This window comes from Amphiura filiformis, unplaced genomic scaffold (assembly GCF_039555335.1).
Source record: "Amphiura filiformis unplaced genomic scaffold, Afil_fr2py scaffold_174, whole genome shotgun sequence".
In the NCBI taxonomy this organism is placed as follows: Eukaryota; Metazoa; Echinodermata; class Ophiuroidea; order Amphilepidida; family Amphiuridae; genus Amphiura; species Amphiura filiformis.
The window spans coordinates 96,346-119,489 of record NW_027305638.1 but is presented as its reverse complement, the minus strand read 5'-3'; the positions used below and the strand labels follow the sequence as shown (position 1 = coordinate 119,489).

The 23,144-nt window shown below is 35.4% G+C and overlaps 1 protein-coding gene across 1 annotated transcript; it reads right to left on the bottom strand.

Annotated features, from left to right (window-relative positions):
• Window positions 1–5,355: 5,355 nt before the first annotated feature.
• On the bottom strand, window positions 5,356–13,993 carry LOC140145214 (uncharacterized). The gene is made up of 4 exons (XM_072166986.1): window positions 13,886–13,993; window positions 9,656–12,563; window positions 7,352–8,554; window positions 5,356–5,576 (listed from the first exon to the last, which is right to left on the bottom strand). The coding sequence occupies exons 1-4, from the start codon at window positions 13,991–13,993 to the stop codon at window positions 5,356–5,358; spliced, it is 4,440 nt and encodes a 1,479-aa protein (XP_072023087.1).
• Window positions 13,994–23,144: the final 9,151 nt, after the last annotated feature.

Below are 23,144 nucleotides of genomic sequence, written 5' to 3'. Positions count from 1 at the left end.
GGCATGCAGTTAGTGTGTATGCAAAGTTTCAGACCTCTCTTTCTTTTTATAAAGAAGGCACAGACTCCCAAAGATGAAATTTATTTAAGGGGTAACTTTTGGGTCCAAATTTAGACCTCCCTACTCCAACTTTAAATGCCTGCCACAGAAAATCCGTAAGAGCTACAGACCTCAAATTTGCAGATTTTTAATATTTTTACAGGTACAACATATGACTAAAATATAAAGCAAATCTGAGGGGGTCAGGTGGGGCGCCTCCTTGATTTGATATGGAGTGACCCTATGGCATTGGGATAATGCCATTGTGGTCTATAGTGTAAGAATCAAATATCACACGGCTCACTGTAAAAGCTGGTCAGAAAAGGTAGTCAGAAAAGGTAGTCAGAAAAGGTGGTCAGGTTAACACCCCGTACGAAATGAACCTGCAGACGAATTTGTATGATATTAATAGAGCATTTTCTAGTTATATTAAAATATAACACTTGCGGCAAAATTATGTAATATTCATATGCTTTTATTAAATAAATGTTTTAAAACAAAATAAAATAGTTTAATCCTAAACATATACACCTAACGTTACAAGGTAACAATTTATCATTCTGTTTATGTATACAAGCAATTATGATAATATATGTATGAGAATTTATTATACACCTATATATAAAATTATATTTTCTCTTTCCTATAATAATTACTTTTTACGTCGCCATTTTGTTTGTGTTTTGTCTTTTTTACTGTCTACGTTTTAATTATTTAATGCAGGCGCGTATTTGGGGGGCTTTGGGGGCGCCAGCCCCGGGGTCAAAGTAGGGGCGGCAAAAACGAAGGGCGGCGGAAGAAGAAGGGCGGCGAAAACAGGGCGGCAAAAACGAAGGGGCGGCAAAACGAATTAGCAATGAAAAAAGGGCGCCAAAAATTGAAAAAGCAAAAAAAAAATTGAAAAAATGGTTGCTTTTAGGGCGCTAGCGGCTAAAATCCTTTTTTTTTTTTTTTTGCTCTTCACTTTTTCAAACGACCGAGAAAAAAATTGGGTCAACCTTTTCGGGCTGTTAAGGAAGGGGCGGCAAAATTGTTTCTTCTTCAGCCCCCCGGGGTTGGGGCGGCCACGGTACGCCACTGTAATGTATTATTCGCCTTAATCCTCTCCACGCTGGGGTCGACTGCAGATGACATGTTTCAAATTGTCTTTAAAAATTACCATATTTAGAATGTGCAAATGAGTACAAACAAGCCTAGTATTGCTTAAGATGGCTGTTGATATTCTGAAAAAATATCTTAAAACTTTGACTTTTTATATTGAAACCTATGGCTAGCACGCAGAGCACATAACTCCTATACATAATTATAATGTAATGTTCACCCCTTTTATAGTCGAGTATATATACACCCCCCATACACCCTATATACACCCCACCCACCTACACACATACGAGGGGGTATCCAAAAGTTTTTGACATCACCCAGAAGTGAAGGAGCTATATTGATGAAATTTTGTCAGTGTAATTACTGGTCCTTATGTACATTATGGTCCAAAAATGGTCTCATAAGTATGTTTACTTTTTTTACAGGTGGCGCCAGATGACTTTTGTTTACGATTTTACCGTGATAGTGAAAATATTTATGAGGTATAGTAAAACAAATACAACATGTTTTATTTCGGTAAAGTAGTCAAAACTACTGGTCCCTCAGTGTCAGCGGAGGGAAGTAGTCATATCATCCAACACCTCGGGACCAGTAGTTTTGACTACTTCCCCTCAAAACATGTTGTATTTGTATACTGTCAGATATATCCCCTTTTATTTTTGAGCCGAACAACTACGGCAAAGCAAAGAAAATTGGAATTTACTACCAGCGTACATGTCGCCAATACGTACCACTGCTTCGGTCATGTTGTGGTACGACCCTTTGTTGTGTATATCACCGTCCCGCACGCCGTGTACGTACTGTGTGTCATGAACATCGTGTATGCGTTCGACTAATAATTCCATCGTAATAATAAAGTGCCGAATCCGGATTTTGACAAAACTACAGCACCTACAGTTTTGATTTTTGCAGGGTATATTGGTTTAATAAAGTATAATTTAATCGTGTAAAAAAAGGAATTTTAAAAAGTCAGTGAGGGCGTCTTCCTCAGCAAATGTTATAATCAGGCGGCATAGGACACGCAACACGGACGTACGAGGCTGGCGAAGATACAGGGCTGACAGCCCCATTCACAATACACGGTTAGCGATTATAAATGGACAATTAACATACTTGCAGTGGGGTACTTTGCAGAACCCCAACGGTTTTAGAGTAAGATAATTTTGCTTTGACACCACATAACAAATTTAGAATTGTTTGTGAAGATTTCATGATTATGTGTTAATCCAATGGCGACGTCAAAATAGCGATATCGCATCCACCATCATCTGGTTATAATATGGCTTTAACTAAATTGTCCATAAATCGAGCTGGGCAACTGTTGACATTTAAGGGATCGGATTGCAACTTTTGCACAGTATTTGTTGTAGGACATGAGTGCACATAAAATAAATATCAATTGTTAATAATTTGCCATAAAATTTGTATTATATCACCAATTTAAAAAAAAAAAATTTAAAATCAGACGGACATTCCTCGTATTTAGACTACAATTCGATATGCCTGATGTACTCATGTTCCACAAAATACTGTGTAAGCGTTGTTACCGGCCTATATATACCTGAGCCCTTAAAGTCCCATTCATTGATTGGCTCATCCGGACCATCGTAAAAATCATCAAAATTCAGATTTTGGTACATTTGTCATTGTAATAGATGACGTGTTAACATAGCCTGCTATACTGATTTCGACTTTGCAGATGACATAGCACTCCTTCAAATTCAATAAGTTCTGTAGTTGCTGAGCTGAGTTGAGTCTCAATTCATGGTGTACAACTGACAAAAAACCCAGCAAGACCCAGAGCTTGAGGAGGTACAGGAATTCAAAGTATCTTGGAGCCTGGATGGAAAGCTCAGAGAAAAATATTAAGATACGCATTTAAATACTGTGCTTTGCTGTACTATAAGAGGCTGTGTTGCTCTCTGTGGTTGTGAAACATGGACTGACCAAGAAAACACTGTGTTTTGGGCCAAAATAGGGTACAATTGCAAAATAGTCTGAAATTGGCAACTATTTGTGTGCGTCCAAGTAAAACAGGAACAAACATACTGCAGTTACTGTCCGTTTTTCTATAGGCCTACATAATACACAGTACTCTCACCATTGACGCGTGACCTCTACAAACAGTGTATGTTATAGGTATATGGGCATTGCCTAGTTAACGTCACTGTGTGAAAAATAACCGGCCAATATTTAAAGTACTCTCTGAAATTCTAGAAAATATAGTTTTGTAACATGTCCTAAATTTTTAGCTAATTTAGGTGTTTGGAAATATACACACTTTGGTGTTTTAGGAAGGATATGTAAACAACAGCAAAACGATACCAAAAAATATGAAGAAATCATTTCCAAACCGTGTTAAGGTTAGCAAACATTTTAAACTGTTGCAATTTGGTACTTCACAGCATCTTGCGAATGGTAGTGAGCTTTGGGAAAATGCATTGATCATTTCATAGCGAGTGTGTAGGAGAATTCAAATATCACAGATATACTTTTGTAGGTCCTGTGCTTCCTGAGTTATATTGTAAAGAGATCTGAAACAACAACACTTTTGTAAAACGTACATAACTCATTCACAACAATAAATCAAAATAATAATAATGACGATTTAATATAGCGCCGGTATCCGCCTTTCGACGCTCAATGGCGCTTGACACAACAAGTTCAAAAGATCTGAGAAAAGTATATCAACATGGTGAAACAGTTCATTGGAAAAACAGTCAAATACTAATACCAAGATTTGTTTGAATCATTTTATTCATACACTATATCAACTTGCCTATTGTATGCATCATCATTTTATTCATACACTAATGTATATCAACTTGCCTATTGTATGCATCATCTTTTTATAAGCATTTTATTCATACACTATATCAACTTGCCTCTTGTATGCATCATCTTTTTATAAGCATTTTTGCATTTTGACCAATACATCATCATTGTTTACACACATTTTAATTTTCACGCTTTTCTCAACTTTCTTTATACATCATTAACTTTAGAAACAATAGATACAGCTATGAAGACAAATGCAAGGAATCCTTAAATATGTAAATCACCTAATGTTGCCATGTTGTCCAATGTTTCCTATACGACTTATTTTATCTTTGTAAGTACATGTCATTATGAATTCGGCAGACAGCCAAATCCTGATTCAGCTTTTGGTAAATTCAAGTTACGCATGCATTACTTTTGAGAGAACGAAGGATCAATGCTTTACATGATAGAGGGCAGCATATCAAATTTTGTACGGAGATTATTATTTCTTATTTCAGGTATATTTATTAAAACACTCAAATAGCAGCCAAAATGGCTGAATTGCATGGTGAATTACAATAATTACAATCAAATTTATATAAAGAAATGCAAATAATAATAAAAAACCCTTGAATTATTGCACAATACATACTCAAACCAAATCACTAGATGGACAGGAGAACACTAAGCATGATTCAGGAGTTCAGCCATGTATGGAACTGAGCTTTCCTTGAATCTTTTGGTTTTCCACCTGTAACTCTTGACTTTAGGGGGCTTTCTTAGGGTCATTGAGGATGAATAGTCAGTGGCAGGGAACCATCTGGAGAATTTTTCAGATGCATATGCTTTGGAGGCATACTCCTTGCAAATCTGCAGTCTACGGGAGTGTAGAGGCTCAAGATCCAGAGTTGCAAGGGAGTCGGAGTAAGATTTATACTCCTTTCCAAGGAGCAGCTTACATACACGTTTCTGAATTCTCTCCAAACGGTCCTCCTGGCTCTGAGCGAGACCTGCATGCCATAAGGGGCTGCATACTCTAACACTGGTCTCATATAACCTTTGTAGACAGAGAGTATTTCACCTGCGTTGAGACCTGCTTCTTTAAGTTTGCGTAACATGAACATTTTTCCATTAGCTTTGGAATGCATATTGTCTACCTGGCCTTGCCATTTCAAATCATTTTGGATGATAACTCCCAGCAACTTGACTTTCTGGACTACTGCCAGGGAGTGCTCAGAGATGCGTAGATCAACATCTGGGGGATTATTTTTACCAAAGTACACACTCATGGCTTGGCATTTACTTGGATTCAACTTAAGTTTGTTACTGACAGACCACTCATGGAGAGATTCCAAGCACTGCTGTACCTCAGTGACATCATCAATGGCTCTATTTTCACCTATTATAAGGTCGTCAACATACTTCCAAACCTTCATTCTGTTGTCATCAAACTCAGATCATGCCTAAAAAGGCAATAGGGCCAATGATAGTGCCCTGAGGTACACCACCATGTACTTCAACCCACTCAGAGTAAGTGTTTTTGTACTTAACTCTTTGTTTCCTACCAGAAAGGAAGTCCACCACCCACTGCACACGGGAAGGAGAAACACCAAGCTTGAGAAGCTTTGTGACTGTGATCTTATGGTCAATTAAATCGAAAGCCTTTAAAAAATCTGTTAGCACAATATAAAACATGCAAATACAGACAGCAAACAAAATCAGGTACCAGTTATGTTCACCCCTGTATACCCTAAACAAAGACAAATATGTTAAAAATAAAACCAGCAGCCAATTACTGCATCCTTTAGCTCCGATTTAAAACCTCATTTGTTGCAATAGGTTGAGAAATGCTGATTGAAAACCCAATGAAGGAACGGTACCAAAGGTTACATTTAAAAAAATGTTCTAATCAATGGAAAGCATGGCGCTACTTTATGTACAAATCACTAGGGCATCCAACTTTTGAAGTTACATCTTCCTTGTGATTTTGGATCACCATTGAACAATTTCAATGAATGGGGTCTTAAAGCCGAGCTAAATGATGCAGCTGTTGGCTGCTGATTCTACTATGACATATCTGTCTTTGTTTAGGATATACAGGGTGACAATACCTGAATGATATAATGTAACCCTTTTTTGGACACACGGTACCTTAATTCTTTTGCTGTGAATGCTGTCTATATTAATGAAATGGACTACAACATTGTCTCCATTTCATTGTAACAATTTGGTCGTAACCGATTTACAAAATGATTTGAAACACGATCTACAGTAGCATACAGAAATGGATTAAGTACAGAATTAATTGGTAAAATAAATGCTGTGATCCATGGAAACAATTCAGGAGGGAGTTCCTCTACTCCAGTCTGTGCTAGAATACCCAATGTAACTATAGGAAGCCAACACATGAGGTCAGTCAATGCGACCGCGCCCATTTTAATGGCCATTTTCAAATCAGTTTTGAGCAAGGAGAATCCTGATTTACAAATATATACAAATAGGAGTAGATAACATATTGCAATCAACAAACACAACAGAAAGTTGAGCCCAAGGAAAAGTCCAATTGAGAAATAGTTTCCCAGTTTTGAGCCAATTTCTGTAAATGTCTGTAACTGAAGATGGTCATCATATCTGTCAAAGTCATATAGAATTGTAATGTTTTCATAATTGTCCTCATATATTTTAGTTTTAGCCAATGGTAACCCAATACACACATCAGAAAATTGATACAATTTATCATCTTGAAGGGTAATAGTTACAATACTTAAAGCAAAAGCAATAGCCCATGCAATTATTGTCATTAATACTTGTGTCAATTTGCCAAATAGCTTGCGTGTTATAAAGATTTTTCTAAATGTCCAAAGTCTATCTACAGCTATGAGGGTTAGAAAGAGAAGGGATGCTTCACTTGATAAGACTGACAGAAAACCTGCAATTTTGCAAAGTACGCTGTTTCTCCAATGTTCAGCAAATGAAGGAAAATACTCACTGTAATATTGATCTACAGATGCAATAACTAACAAATACACACCCATAAGTAAGTCTGCCAGAGCTAAATTGGTTATAAAACAACTTGTTTCACTTGCTTTTCATCTGTTGATGTAGACTTCATTTTTTCACATCCCCAAATGAATACCACAATGTTGGCAAACAAAGCACAAAATCCAAAAATCCATGTACAGCATTAAAACTGTTGTAGATGGGAGGAGCTGCTTACACGTTAAGTAAGGAGATTTCTCATTTCTTGGAACACACTGAGGCTGACTTACTATTTCAAGAAAACAGCATGTGGCTGGGTTGTCTACTTTGATGTAACTATTATTTTGCAAATTCAATCCCACAAAAGATTTTTTTGTAATTTTTGTTAGATTATTATATTCAAAGTTTATGTATTTTAATTTGGTTAAACCTGACAGTGCTTTATTAGGATTTTGTGTCAATTCATTACTTGACATTTCCAAAAACATCAAATCTGTCAAATTTGCAAACTGATATGGATAAAGTCTGACCAGTTTGTTTGCACTGATAGTTAAAATCTCTAAAGGCATTCCATAAAATTGGTGAAAAACATCTTTTGGTATTTCAGTCAACCTGTTTTCATAGAGATGAAGACCCTTTAAGCTTTCAAGGTCTTTAAAAACAGCAGAAGGCAAAGATTCAATTTCATTGGCACTAAGTCTTAATTCCTCTAACTTGGTCAACCCACTGAAAAGGTCAATTGGAATTACACTGAGTTTGTTTCCAGTCAACCAAAGCTTTTGCAATCGCTGGAGATCTCTGAATACGCCTGATGGTAATGATTCAATGTTATTGTTTTCCAGACTCAATAAACCTATCTTTGTCAAACTATTGAAAAGGTTACTTTGTATCACACTGATTTTGTTCCTATTCAGGTAAAGCTGTTGTAATTGATGAAGATCCCTGAATACACCTGGTGGTAATGATTTGATGTCATTTTCATTCAGAACTAATCCCGCTAGCTTGGTCAAATTGTTGAAAATGTCAATTTGTATCACATTGAGTTTGTTCGCATTCAGTAAAAGCCATCCTAATTGATGGAGATCTCTTAATACACCTGATGGTAATGAACCAATGCTAGTATTACCTAAATCTAATCTCTTTAACTTTTTTAAGTTAGTGAAAAGGTCACTTTGTATTACATTGAGTTTGTTCCCATACAGATAAAGCTTTTGTATTTGATGAAGATCTCTGAATACACCTGATGGTAATGAATCAATGCGATTATTACCTAAATGTAATAGCTCTAACTTTGTCAAGTTATTGAAAAGGTCACTTTGTATCACATTGAGTTTGTTCCCATACAGTGCAAGCACTCGTAATTGATGGAGATCTCTGAATATACCTGATGGTAATGAATCAATGCTATTATTACCCAACTGTAATAGCTCTAACTTTGTCAAGTTATTGAAAAGGTCACTTTGTATCCCATTGACTTTGCTCCCATGCAGATAAAGCTTTTGTAATTGATGAAGATCTCTGAATACACCCGATGGCAATGATTTGATGTTATTTTCATGCAGAGCTAATATCTCTAGCTTTGTCAAACTATTGAAAATGCTACTTTTCATCACATTGAGTTTGTTCCCATACAATTCAAGCACTCGTAATTGATAGAGATCTCTGAATATACCTGATGGTAATGATTCAATGCTATTATTACCAAAATTTAATATCTCTATCTTTGTCACGTTATTGAAAAGGTCACTAATGTAACTATAGGAAGCCAACACATGAGGTCAGTCAATGCGACCGCGCCCATTTTAATGGCCATTTTCAAATCGTTTTTGAGCAAGGAAAATCCTGATTTACAAATATGCACAAATAGGAGTATGTAGCAAATTGCAATCAACAAACACAACAGAAAGTTGAGCCCAAGGAAAAGTCCAATTGAGAAATAGTTTCCTAGTTTTGAGTCAATTTCTGTAAATGTCTGTAATTGAAGATGGTCAACACCCCTGTCAAAGTCATATAGAATTGTAATGTTTTTATAGTTTCCCTGGTAAATTTTAGTTTTAGTCAATGGTAACCCAATACATACATCAGACAATTGATACAATTTATCATCTTGAAGGGTAATAGTAACAATACTTAAAGCAAAGGCAATAGCCCATACAATTGTTGTCATTAATACTTGTGTCCATTTACCAAATAGCTTGCGTGTTATAAAGATCTGTCGAAATGCCCAAAGTCTATCTACAGCTATAAGGGTTAAAAAGAGACGGGATGCTTCACTTGATAAGACTGACAGAAATCCTGCAATTTTGCAAAGTACGCTGTTTCTCCAATGTTCAGCAAATGAAGGAAAATACTCACTGTAATATTGATCCACAGATGCGATTAGTAACAAATATACACCCATAAATAAGTCTGCCAGAGCTAAATTGGTGATAAAAACAACTTGTTTCACTTGCTTTTCATTTGTTGATTTGGACTTCATTTTTTCACACCCCCAAATGAACACCAGAATGTTAGCAAACAAAGCACAAAAGCCAAAAACCCATGTACAACATTTAACTGTTGTAGATGGGAGGAGCTGCTTACACGTTAGGTAAGGAGATTTCTCATTTCTTGGAGCACATTGAGACTGACTTTTTATTTCAAGAAAACAACATGTGGCTGGGTTGTCTACTTTGATGTAACTATTGTTTTGCAGATTCTATGCCAACAAAGATTTTTGTAATTTTTGTTAGATTATTATATGTAAGATCTATATATTTCAATTTGGTTAAACCAGACAGTGCTTTATTAGGAATTTGTTTCAATTCATTATTTGAAATGCTCAAATACATCAAATCAGTCAAATTTGCAAACTGATATGGATACAGTCTGTCCAGTTTGTTTGAATCGATAGTTAATACCTCTAAAGCCATTCCATTAAATTGGTGGAAAACATCTCTCGGTATTTCATTCAACCTGTTTTCAAAGAGATGAAGCCCCTTTAAACTTTTAAGGTATTTAAAAACAGCAGAGGGCAATGATTCAATTTCATTGGCATAAAGTCTTAATTCCTCTATCTTGGTCAACCCACTGAAAAGGTCAATTGGAATTACACTGAGTTTGTTGCCACCTAGCCAAAGCTTTCGCAATTTCTGGAGATCTCTGAATACACCTGATGGTAATGATTCAATGTTATTGTATTCCAGACTCAATAACGCTAGCTTTGTCAAATTATGGAAAAGGTCACCTTGTATCACATTTAGTTTATTCCCATACAGGTAAAGTTGCCATAATTGATGAAGATTTCTGAATGCACCTGATGGTAATGATTTGATGTTATTTTCATACAAAAATAATATCTCTAGCTTAGTCAAGTTATTGAAACGGTCACTTTGTATCACATTGAGTTTGTTCCTATACAGATAAAGCTTATTTAATTGATGGAGATCTCTGAATACACCTGATGGTAATGAATCAATGCCATTATTACCTAAATGTAATATGCCTAACTTTGTCAAGTTATTGAAAAGGTCACTTTGTATCACATTGAGTTTGTTCCCATACAGATAAAGCACCCGTAATTGATGGAGATCTCTGAATATACCTGATGGCAATGAGTCAATGCTATTTTTACCTAAATATAATTTATTTAGCTTTATCATGTTATTGAAAAGGTCACTTTGTATCACATTGAGTTTGTTGTCATACAGATAAAGCTCTTGTAATTGATGAAGATCTCTGAATACACCTGATGGTAATGAATCAATGCAATTATTACCTAAATGCAATAGCTCTAACTTTGTCAAGTTATAGAAAAGGTCACTTTGCACCACACTGAGTTTGTTCCCATACAGATAAAGCTTTTGTATTTGATGGAGATCTCTGAATACACCTGATGGTAATGATTCAATGTTATTTTCATTCAGACCTAATATCTCTAGCTTGGTAAAACTGTTGAAAATGCCACTTTGTATTACATTGAGTTTGTTCCTATACAGGTAAAGGTTTTGCAATTGATGAAGATCTCTGAATACACCTGATGGTAATGATTTGATGTTATTTTCATTCAGAACTAATATCTCTAGCTTTGTCAAGTTATTGAAAATATCACTTTGTATCACATTGAGTTTGTTCCCATACAGATCAAGCACTCGTAATTGACGAAGATCTCTGAATACACCTGATGGTAATGATTCAATGCTATTATTACCAAAATTTAATATCTCTATCTTTGTCAAGTTATTGAAAAGGTCACTTTGTATCACATTGAGTTTATTCCCATACAGATAAAGTACCTTTAATTGTTGGAGATCTCTGAATACACCTGATGCTAATGATTTAATGATATTGTTACTCAGATCTATTAGCTCTAGCTTGTTCAAATTATTGAAAATGTCACTTTGTATCACATTGAGTTTGTTCCCATACATAGAAAATACTCGTAATTGATGCAGATCTCTGAATACACCTGATGGAAATGATTCAATGCTATTATTACCAAAATTTAATCTCTCTAAACTGTAAAGATGACTGAATAAGTCGCTTGCAATAACAGATAAATTATTGTGTGATAGGACTAGTGATATCAATGTAGGTTTACCATATAGTATTGTTTGATTCACAAAGGATAGATGGTTGTTATCTAAGGATAAATGTGTTAAATTCTTTGGCAGACTTGTGGGAAAGCTTGAGAAAATATTTGATGCAATATCCAACAACATAAGTTTATTCGGAAGGTTTCCTGTTTGAGATAAATGGCAATCCGGGAAAGACAAGACCTTTAACATTCGCACCTGTGAAAATATATCTGGTTCTACTTCCTTAATAATATTTCCACCTAAATACAGTATCTGTACATTGACCAACCCATCTAACCAACTATGTGAAATATACTTTAGATTATTTACATTTAATAGTAGCTGTTTTAATTTGTACAAATGTGAAAATGAAGCAGCTTCTATACTTGAGATTTGGTTGAAAGACAAGTCCAATGTATGAATGTTTTCTAAACCTTCAAAAATATCAGGTCCGATTCTTGACATCTTATTGCGGCTCAACAATAAAATGATAACATCTGATCGGTTTAGGAAGCATTGGGGTTCAATGTGAGTGATTTTTCTCTTAGAGAGGTCCATTGCAGTAGAGTTTGCATGAATAAAAACAGAAGATCCGTGTATTAAAAGAATGTTCTTGCTGACATACATATCTGGACAGTCAATATAAAACATTTGGATCTGTAGGGTACAGAAGCACTCATTAGGACATTCTGGGAATTCAGCTAGAAGTATATCATCTGGAAGGCCAAGATCAAATCCAGGTAGCTCATTTGGTTTGAAGTATGGATCACCTTCTAATGTTATCTTGAGAGATGGGTTTAACTCTTGTATTTGTGAAAATATATCTGGTTCTACATGTACTTCCTTAATAGTATTTTCACCTAAATACAGTAACTGTACATTGACTAATCCATCTAACCACCACCAAGGTGTCTTCTTTAGCTTATTTTCATTTGGGCTGAAATACACGTATGGATCACCATCTAAGGTTATATTGAGAGATGGGTGTAACTCTTGTAGTCTGACGTAGGGAATGTCTTGATATGGCCTTTGATAAATCTCATCAACAATGTGAACATTTCTACACTGTTGGAACTTGAAGGTCTCAAATGTACGAAGGTTACCTGTATCAAACCAATTCGTCGGCTGTATTCCATAGTGGCGTATAGTGATTTTTGGTCATTTTTTTGAAAATTGGCACATATGTTTTTAATTATGTTCTCTTTCATTTTTTCTAAGTCTCATTAGTCATAATTAGCTAATTAATTAGTAATTAATTAATTAAATGTGGCGTATAGTTACAAAGTGACATTTTTCGTATTCCATAGTGGCGTATCGACCATACGCCACTTTTTATACACATTTTATAATTATGAAATATCGGCAAAAATGAAAAACATCGTATGTCATAGTGGCGTACACGTATCGGACCTATACGCCACTATGGAATACGAACGACGAAAAGTAACGCCATAGGGATTACACGGCGACCGAGGTGGCGTACGGTTAACGTTAGGTTAGGGTATTGCGTTTTGTTCGTTTTCCATAGTGACGTATAGTTTTATTTTCAGTTTGCCAGCAATAGTATGTATTTATTTCTTTTGAAAAATATATAACAATAAAATCTATTTAGTTTACTACAGAAATTTCACATCATTTACAAAATATAATGAATGTCTGATTTACACAACTCGATTTTAAATTGGCATTTCTTCAAACCCGATTTTCTCGAAAAGTTGTTTATTCGCGGCGCCCCACTATACGCCACTATGGAATACGGACGACGAATTGACATATTCAAACTTAGTTGTTGATGCAATCACGCTGTTCTCCTGTATTTCCAAAATAGACAAAACTCGCATGTTGATATGAATTGTACTACAATTAAGAACTATTGCGCATGGTTGAACTGCCGCCGTAAATCCAATCCAGCCAAAAGATTGATTCAAGCATTCTGCACCCGATTCTACCACGGTAAAATAGTTGAAGATGGACCAAGACGACATCCAAAGAACATTCACAGTAATTCAATGGTAATTAGAGGAGGACACCACAGTGTTGCAAGTTTCGTTATTATATGTATGAATTGTAAGCGAATCATTCTGAGAAAGAATGACATGTTGATTTTGACATCCATCATTCCATCTTATAGTATCACTGGCTTCAATCACCTCAGATGATGCTAAATCAAAACAGATCATCACAAATGAAAGCAGGAGAAGGCACAAATATAATCTGTGTGCCATTGTGATAACTGTCAGATCACAAACAAGATGAATTTAGATCATTGGTTTCAAGAATTGAGTTCACTATAGGTTTTTTTTTTTTTTTTTTTAAGTTCTCTTTAATTCAGTGCCTTTCTTAGCTATAAAAGATGATTAGGTGGTATGTTCACTCCAAGCCTTTAGTACGTTGGACAAGTTAACTTCCACGCTTCCAGCAAAACTCGTATAATGACTACACTTTACAAACAGTATGCCATTGATTCCATCAATAGCCCCATGCATTTGTTGGATACTCTCTGCAGATATGTGAAATCTTGCTGCTGCATTCACTGATCCTGATGTTAACCACATTCCATTCAAACTGGCTGCTTAAAGTAACATCTCTTTCTCCAGTTGGAAACAGTATATAAAATCTTTGATCTCAAAACAAATTTCACAATAACAGTTCCAGCTTTAATATCATTCCAGATCCAGTGTGTTAAATTGTTACTTCCTCGTAAATTATACCTTTCAAATCTGATTCTTGTTTGTGTAGAAACTTTGACTTGCAAAACGTATGTCCTATAGTCTTCTTTACACATCCAATGCAGTCATCACTGCTGTGGTCGGCCCTATAGTCTTCTTTACACATCCAATGCAGTCATCACTGCTGTGGTCGGTCCTATAGTCTTCTTTACACATCCAATGCAGTCATCACTGCTGTGGTCGGTCCTATAGTCTTCTTTACACATCCAATGCAGTCATCACTGCTGTGGTCGGCCCTATAGTCTTCTTTACACATCCAATGCAGTCATCACTGCTGTGGTCGGTCCTATAGTCTTCTTTACACATCCAATGCAGTCATCACTGCTGTGGTCGGTCCTATAGTCTTCTTTACACATCCAATGCAGTCATCACTGCTGTGGTCGGTCCTATAGTCTTCTTTACACATCCAATGCAGTCATCACTGCTGTGGTCGGTCCTATAGTCTTCTTTACACATCCAATGCAGTCATCACTGCTGTGGTCGGTCCTATAGTCTTCTTTACACATCCAATGCAGTCATCACTGCTGTGGTCGGTCCTATAGTCTTCTTTACACATCCAATGCAGTCATCACTGCTGTGGTCGGTCCTATAGTCTTCTTTACACATCCAATGCAGTCGTCACTGCTGTGGTCTACGCACTTCTTGCAATACCCGTTGAGATTCAATATTTTTACAAATTGCTTTCATGTGCACAGTTTCTTCGTACAGTAGAAGTAAGAGACGAGGAAATGTAGATGTTTTATGCCTGTCATTTCAGTTAATATATAGTGGAAAGTCCTCAAAGTCTGGCCTTTACATTCAGCAGATACATTTTGCAAGATTCAGATAATAGTGAATGTCAAAACAGGTGATTTTAAGGGGAATTACGACTGTCTATCTCTAGTAATAAATATAGTGTAAAGTCCTAATCATCAAGATAAAATGTCTGGCCTTTTCATTCAGAAAGATACAACTTGCAAGATTCACTAATCACAGATAATAGTGTATGGCAAAACAGGTGATTTCAAGGGGAATTCCGACTGTCTATCTCTAGTAATACATAGTGTAAAGTTCTAATCATCAAGATAAAATGTCTGGCCTTTTCATTCAGAAAGATACAAATATTGCAAGATTCACTAATCACAGATAATAGTGTATGGCAAAACAGGTGATTTTAAGGGGCATTCCGACTGTCTATCTCTAGTAATACATAGTGTAAAGTTCTAATCATCAAGATAAAATGTCTGGCCTTTTCATTCAGAAAGATACAAATATTGCAAGATTCACTAATCACAGATAATAGTGTATGTCAAAACAGGGAATTTTAAGGTGAATTCCGACTGTCTATCTCTAGTAATACATAGTGTAAAGTTCTAATCATCAAGATAAAATGTCTGGCCTTTTCATTCAGAAAGATACAAATATTGCATGATTCACTAATCACAGATAATAGTGTATGGCAAAACAGGTGATTTTAAGGGGAATTCCGACTGTCTATCTCTAGTAATACATAGTGTAAAGTTCTAATCATCAAGATAAAATGTCTGGCCTTTTCATTCAGAAAGATACAAATATTGCAAGATTCACTAATCACAGATAATAGTGTATGGCAAAACAGGTGATTTTAAGGGGAATTCCGACTGTCTATCTCTAGTAATACATAGTGTAAAGTTCTAATCATCAAGATAAAATGTCTGGCCTTTTCATTCAGAAAGATACAAATATTGCAAGATTCACTAATCACAGATAATAGTGTATGGCAAAACAGGTGATTTTAAGGGAATTCCGACTGTCTATCTCTAGTAATACATAGTGTAAAGTTCTAATCATCAAGATAAAATGTCTGGCCTTTTCATTCAGAAAGATACAAATATTGCAAGATTCACTAATCACAGATAATAGTGTATGTCAAAACAGGTGATTTTACGAGGAATTCCGACTGTCTATCTCTAGTAATACATAGTGTAAAGTTCTAATCATCAAGATAAAATGTCTGGCCTTTTCATTCAGAAAGATACAAATATTGCATGATTCACTAATCACAGATAATAGTGTATGGCAAAACAGGTGATTTTAAGGGGAATTCCGACTGTCTATCTCTAGTAATACATAGTGTAAAGTTCTAATTATCAAGATAAAATGTCTGGCCTTTTCATTCAGAAAGATACAAATATTGCAAGATTCACTAATCACAGATAATAGTGTATGGCAAAACAGGTGATTTTAAGGGGAATTCCGACTGTCTATCTCTAGTAATACATAGTGTAAAGTTCTAATCATCAAGATAAAATGTCTGGCCTTTTCATTCAGAAAGATACAAATATTGCAAGATTCACTAATCACAGATAATAGTGTATGTCAAAACAGGTGATTTTAAGGGGAATTCCGACTGTCTATCTCTAGTAATACATAGTGTAAAGTTCTAATCATCAAGATAAAATGTCTGGCCTTTTCATTCAGAAAGATACAAATATTGCAAGATTCACTAATCACAGATAATAGTGTATGGCAAAACAGGTGATTTTAAGGGAAATTCCGACTGTCTATCTCTAGTAATACATAGTGTAAAGTTCTAATCATCAAGATAAAATGTCTGGCCTTTTCATTCAGAAAGATACAAATATTGCAAGATTCACTAATCACAGATAATAGTGTATGTCAAAACAGGTGATTTTAAGGGGAATTCCGACTGTCTATCTCTAGTAATACATAGTGTAAAGTTCTAATCATCAAGATAAAATGTCTGGCCTTTTCATTCAGAAAGATACAAATATTGCATGATTCACTAATCACAGATAATAGTGTATGGCAAAACAGGTGATTTTAAGGGGAATTCCGACTGTCTATCTCTAGTAATACATAGTGTAAAGTTCTAATCATCAAGATAAAATGTCTGGCCTTTTCATTCAGAAAGATACAAATATTGCAAGATTCACTAATCACAGATAATAGTGTATGGCAAAACAGGTGATTTTAAGGGGAATTCCGACTGTCTATCTCTAGTAATACATAGTGTAAAGTTCTAATCATCAAGATAAAATGTCTGGCCTTTTCATTCAGAAAGATACAAATATTGCAAGATTCACTAATCACAGATAATAGTGTATGGCAAAACAGGAGATTTTAAGGGGAATTCCGACTGTCTATCTCTAGTAATACATAGTGTAAAGTTCTAATCATCAAGATAAAATGTTTGGCCTTTTCATTCAGAAAGATACAAATATTGGAAGATTCACTAATCACAGATAATAGTGTATGGCAAAACAGGTGATTTTAAGGGGAATTCCGACTGTCTATCTCTAGTAATACATAGTGTAAAGTTCTAATCATCAAGATAAAATGTCTGGCCTTTTCATTCAGAAAGATACAAATATTGCAAGATTCACTAATCACAGATAATAGTGTATGGCAAAACAGGTGATTTTAAGGGGAATTCCGACTGTCTATCTCTAGTAATACATAGTGTAAAGTTCTAATCATCAAGATAAAATGTCTGGCCTTTTCATTCAGAAAGATACAAATATTGCAAGATTCACTAATCACAGATAATAGTGTATGGCAAAACAGGTGATTTTAAGGGGAATTCAGACTGTCTATCTCTAGTAATACATAGTGTAAAGTTCTAATCATCAAGATAAAATGTCTGGCCTTTTCATTCAGAAAGATACAAATATTGGAAGATTCACTAATCACAGATAATAGTGTATGGCAAAACAGGTGATTTTAAGGGGAATTCCGACTGTCTATCTCTAGTAATACATAGTGTAAAGTTCTAATCATCAAGATAAAATGTCTGGCCTTTTCATTCAGAAAGATACAAATATTGCAAGATTCACTAATCACAGATAATAGTGTATGGCAAAACAGGTGATTTTAAGGGGAATTCCGACTGTCTATCTCTAGTAATACATAGTGTAAAGTTCTAATCATCAAGATAAAATGTCTGGCCTTTTCATTCAGAAAGATACAAATATTGCAAGATTCACTAATCACAGATAATAGTGTATGGCAAAACAGGTGATTTTAAGGGGAATTCCGACTGTCTATCTCTAGTAATACATAGTGTAAAGTTCTAATCATCAAGATAAAATGTCTGGCCTTTTCATTCAGAAAGATACAAATATTGCAAGATTCACTAATCACAGATAATAGTGTATGGCAAAACAGGTGATTTTAAGGGGAATTCCGACTGTCTATCTCTAGTAATACATAGTGTAAAGTTCTAATCATCAAGATAAAATGTCTGGCCTTTTCATTCAGAAAGATACAAATATTGCAAGATTCACTAATCACAGATAATAGTGTATGGCAAAACAGGTGATTTCAAGGGGAATTCGATTCAAGTTTTAATATCCTTATATTGCACAATACTTACCGGGGTTATATGCTTATTATAAATTTCTTGTAGGGGATAATTTGTCTATCTCCTTCATACTAATAGCTAGTGGAAAGCCCTATTGTCTGTCTTTTCATTCAGCAGATACATTTTGCAAAATTCGCTAATCACAGATAATAGTGAAATGGCAAAACAGGTGATTTCAAGGGGAATTCCAATTCAAGTTTTAATATCCTTATATTGCACAATGTTTTAAGGGTAGACGAGGTATTGTTGGTCGAAGCAACCAAAAAAAAAAATCGATTTTCATTATCTAGGGTATTATCGAAAAATAACACCTTGATGATTTGCAAAAGTCAATTCTACAAATCATACATATATACTTTGAAAACTTGCTTGATTTATTGTTGTTAATGAGGTATGCACGTTTTACAAAAGTGTTGTTGTTTCAGCCCTCTTTACAACATAACTCAAGAACCACAGGACCTACAAAGGTATATCTGTGATATTTGAATTCTTCTACACACTCGCTATGAAATGATCAATGCAATTTTTGCCAATGCTCACTACCATTCGCAAGATGATGTGAACTACCAAATCGCAACATGTTTAAAATAGTTGTTAACCTTAAGGGATGGGGTATGAACGTTTGGACAGTATTTATTGTGGGGCATAAGAGCACATCAGAAATATCGAATTGTAATTCTGAATACGAAGAATGCCCTTCTGATATCAAATAATTTTGATTTTTTGAAATTCGCAATGTATAAATACACATTTTATAGCAAATATTTAACAGTATTCGAAATAAACTTTATAAATCTGATGATTTATACTTGAAGTGTATGTAGGTGGGATGAAAAGCCGACGGTCAATTGAAAATTTTGACCTTTCGTACTGAAGATATGGATTTTTTCCCCAAAACACCAAAAAATATTAGGTCTTTTGGGGAACAAAATCCATATCTTCAATATAAAAGAGTCAAAATTTTCAATTGATCATCGGCTTTTCCTCCCAGCTACATACACTTTAAGAATATATCATTAGATTTATAAAATTTACTTCGAGGACTGTTATATATCAAAAATGATTTTGTCTTGATACCAGATTTTATCTTGACCAGATTTTGTCTTGACCCAATTTTGTCTGGACCAGATTTTTTCTAACACCCGATTTTGTCTAAACTAGATTTTGCTTACACCAGATTTGGTCTAATACCAGATTTTATCTTGACCAGATTTTGCCATTAGGAGATTTTATCTGTACTAGATTTTGTCATGATCAGATTTTGCCTTGATCAGATTTTGTCTTAACCAGATTTTGTCATTACCAGATTTTGTCTTTACCAAATGTTGTCTTACCTGATTTTGTCTTGACCATAGGCGTAGATCCCAGGGGATGGGGGATTTATACCCCCCAATATTTTGCCAGGGGGGATGGCCCATACAATCATCCCCCCAATATTGACGCCTGTATATGGGTTTCTGATCAAATTAGCCCCATATTTGGGGATTTTAACCTAAAAAGTGTACAATATTTCACCAGTTAATAGCTTCAATATTGCAAAAATGTTCGTGCGCATTTGTACCATAAATAACCTTATTTTGTCGCCAAAAGGTTCTCGCTTTTGTGCTCGGGGCCCATGGACTTCGTCCACCCTGTCCCCCCGCTGCTACGCGACCATAACCTTATTTTGTCGCCAAAAGGTGCTTACTTCAAGAACATTTTCCAATCCCATCCCCTCCAATGGCGAAAAGAAGGTCTTGACCAGATTTTGTATTTACCACATTTTGTCTAGACCAGATTTTGTCTTGACCAAATTTTATCTAATACCAGATTTTGTGTTGACCCGATTTTGTATTTACCTGCCAGATTTTGTCTAAAACCAGATCTTGTCTTGACCAGCTTTTGTCATTATCAGATTTTATCTTCACCAGATTGTCTTGACCAGATTTTGCCTATTATCAGATTTTGTCTGGACCTGATTTTGTCTAAACCAGATTTTGTCTTAACCAAATTGTGTCTAATACCAGATTTTGTCTTGACCCGATTTTGTCTTGATCATATTTTGTGTAACACCAGATTTTGTCTAATACCAATTTTTTGTCTTGACCAGACTTTCCAATTAGGAGATTTTATGTATACTAGATTTTGTCTTGAGCAGATTTGGTCATTACCACATTTTTGTCTTTACCAAATTTTGTCTTACAAGATTTTGTCTTGACCAGATTTTGTCTGTTACCAGATTTTGTCTAAACCAGATTTTGTCTAATACCAGATTTTATCTTGACCAGATTTTGTATTTACCAGATTTTGCTTTGACCCATTTTGTCTGGACCAGATTTTGTCTAACACCCGATTTTGTCTATACTAGATTTTGCCTACACTAAATTTTGTCTAATACCAAATTTTTGTCTTGACCAGATTTTCCATTACTAGATTTTACCAGATTTTGTCATTACCAGATTTCGTCTTTACCATATTTTGTCTTACCAGATTTTGTCTTGACCAGATTTGGTCTAATATCAGATTTTGTCTTGAACAGATTTTGTTTAAACCAGATTTTGTCTTGACCAAATTTTGTCTAATAGCAGATTTTGTCTTGACCAAATTTTGTCTATTACCAAATTTTTGTCTTGACCAGATTTTCCAATTAGGAGATTTCATCTCTACTAGATTTTGTCATTACCAGATTTTGTCTTGACCAAATTTTGTCTTGACCACATTTTGTCTTGACCAAATTTTGCCTAATACCAGATTTTGTATTCCCAGATTTTGCCTTGACCAGATTTTATCTTGACCAGATTGCTTTCACCATTGGCATTTGTATAATATAATATTATCACAATGTTCTTTCCAAAAATGCAAAAATCTGAATTTTCAGGTGATCTGGTCTATCAAATCACCGATGTGTCTATCAGGGTATTTATATAATTGTCTGTAACCAATTCAAGCATTCATTTCCTTATATTGCACAATAATTTAACCTGTTGGCACTTGTCTTATTGTCCATCATGATTGTGATTTTTGTGAATTCCCCAATTTTTTGTGTAAAAGGGGTAATGAACTTGCAAAGTGTTTGTGTGTCAACCATGCATGCACTGCAGCAGCCAGGTAGCTTGGTTGGTAACTGATACATTGCATTGTCATGCTATTTCTAATTTAAGTCCAAATAACAGTATTATTCTGGTACAAGTTGCAAGGTCTAAAACCCAAAGACAGTGCTTAAGGGCTCTGAGAGTACATGAGACCCTAAGGTTGCCATAATTCCAGGGTTAAGACCAACCTTAACATGTCCAATATAATCTGCTAGTTGTCCAGCGGTTGGGGGCAGTGGCTAGCTAGGGCTTGTGGCACCCAGGGCAAGGATATAGAATGGCGCCCCAAACTTGTAAAAATATTTTTTGCCAACTGAAATTGTTAACTATTGACCCCAGAAGGGTGGTTTTGGGGCTTTCCTGTTTGTTAAAAAATTAATTTTTTAAAATCAAATATGCAAAATGACCTTGTGACCACTAGATGACCTTTGACCTCACACCTGTTACAGGGGTGTGAGTGACATCTATGAACTTTGTTCAAAAAAGAGGAAAAGCGCTGAAATATGCTCAAAATGGGCTGAAAGTGAAAGAAAAAGATCAATTTTGCCGCAAAGAAATTTCCAAAAAAGAGGAATTCAGCTTAAATGAGGAGATTTCACACCCCTGCTGTTAACATCACACATGTTGTGTACCCAAGGTTGATTGTGTCCAAGTCCCACTGGAAAATCAATCAAAGCATGTGTGAGAAATCAACAAGGTGAGGACCAACATTTTTTTCACAAATGGTTAACATTTTCTACACATACACACCCCCAGTGTGTGTTTGCCGCCAACCGAGGATGCTGTGTATTGCTATCTAACCGCAAATGTGTGTATTGTGTTTTCATCACCTAACCATCAACTGCCGACTGTATTTTTTACACACATAATCCACGGTTTTGAGCAAGTATCGCTCAAATGCATTTAGCATGCATTTCAGGTCTATTGCAGCAGTTTGAGCCCGAGGACTGACTGTTCTCGGTTGCAGGTAAGTTCGCAGTTTAGAGTGAAAAATCTTGTGTGTGTCCTCGTTTGCAGACAAACACAGATGCATCCCCACACAGACATCAGAGCTCATCTTATAGTCCCTTTTCTTTGGCAGGGACAATACGCTGGTTACCCATTTACGCCTGAATTGTCCAAAATAGAACCAGTCAATAACAGAATTTTTTGTACACAGTAAAGTTTTCTGGACTTGCAAAAAAACCCATTTCTTTACAATGTATCAATTAAAATAACAATCTCTTTATTATTACAATTTAAAGACATTCACATCCAGGAAAGCACGTCACAAAAAATCAGGAATACATATTGTTATTAGGTTCGCATACTGACAAAACCAAGATAACTATAAAATGGACCTGTATAAAATGGCTCTATATCAATATGAGTTTGGTAGATGGCAGAATCTGGATTAGTCTTTTGTTAAATTCATGTTACGCATCATATCAAATTCTTTTACATTGATCTGCAGCGACCATGCTGTGCTGTACTGTTAGCTTACCCTGTATGCCATCCTAGTTTGCTTGCTTATCACGCTGAACTACACTAAACTAGAATTACGCGGTTCGTAATTAAGGTGGCC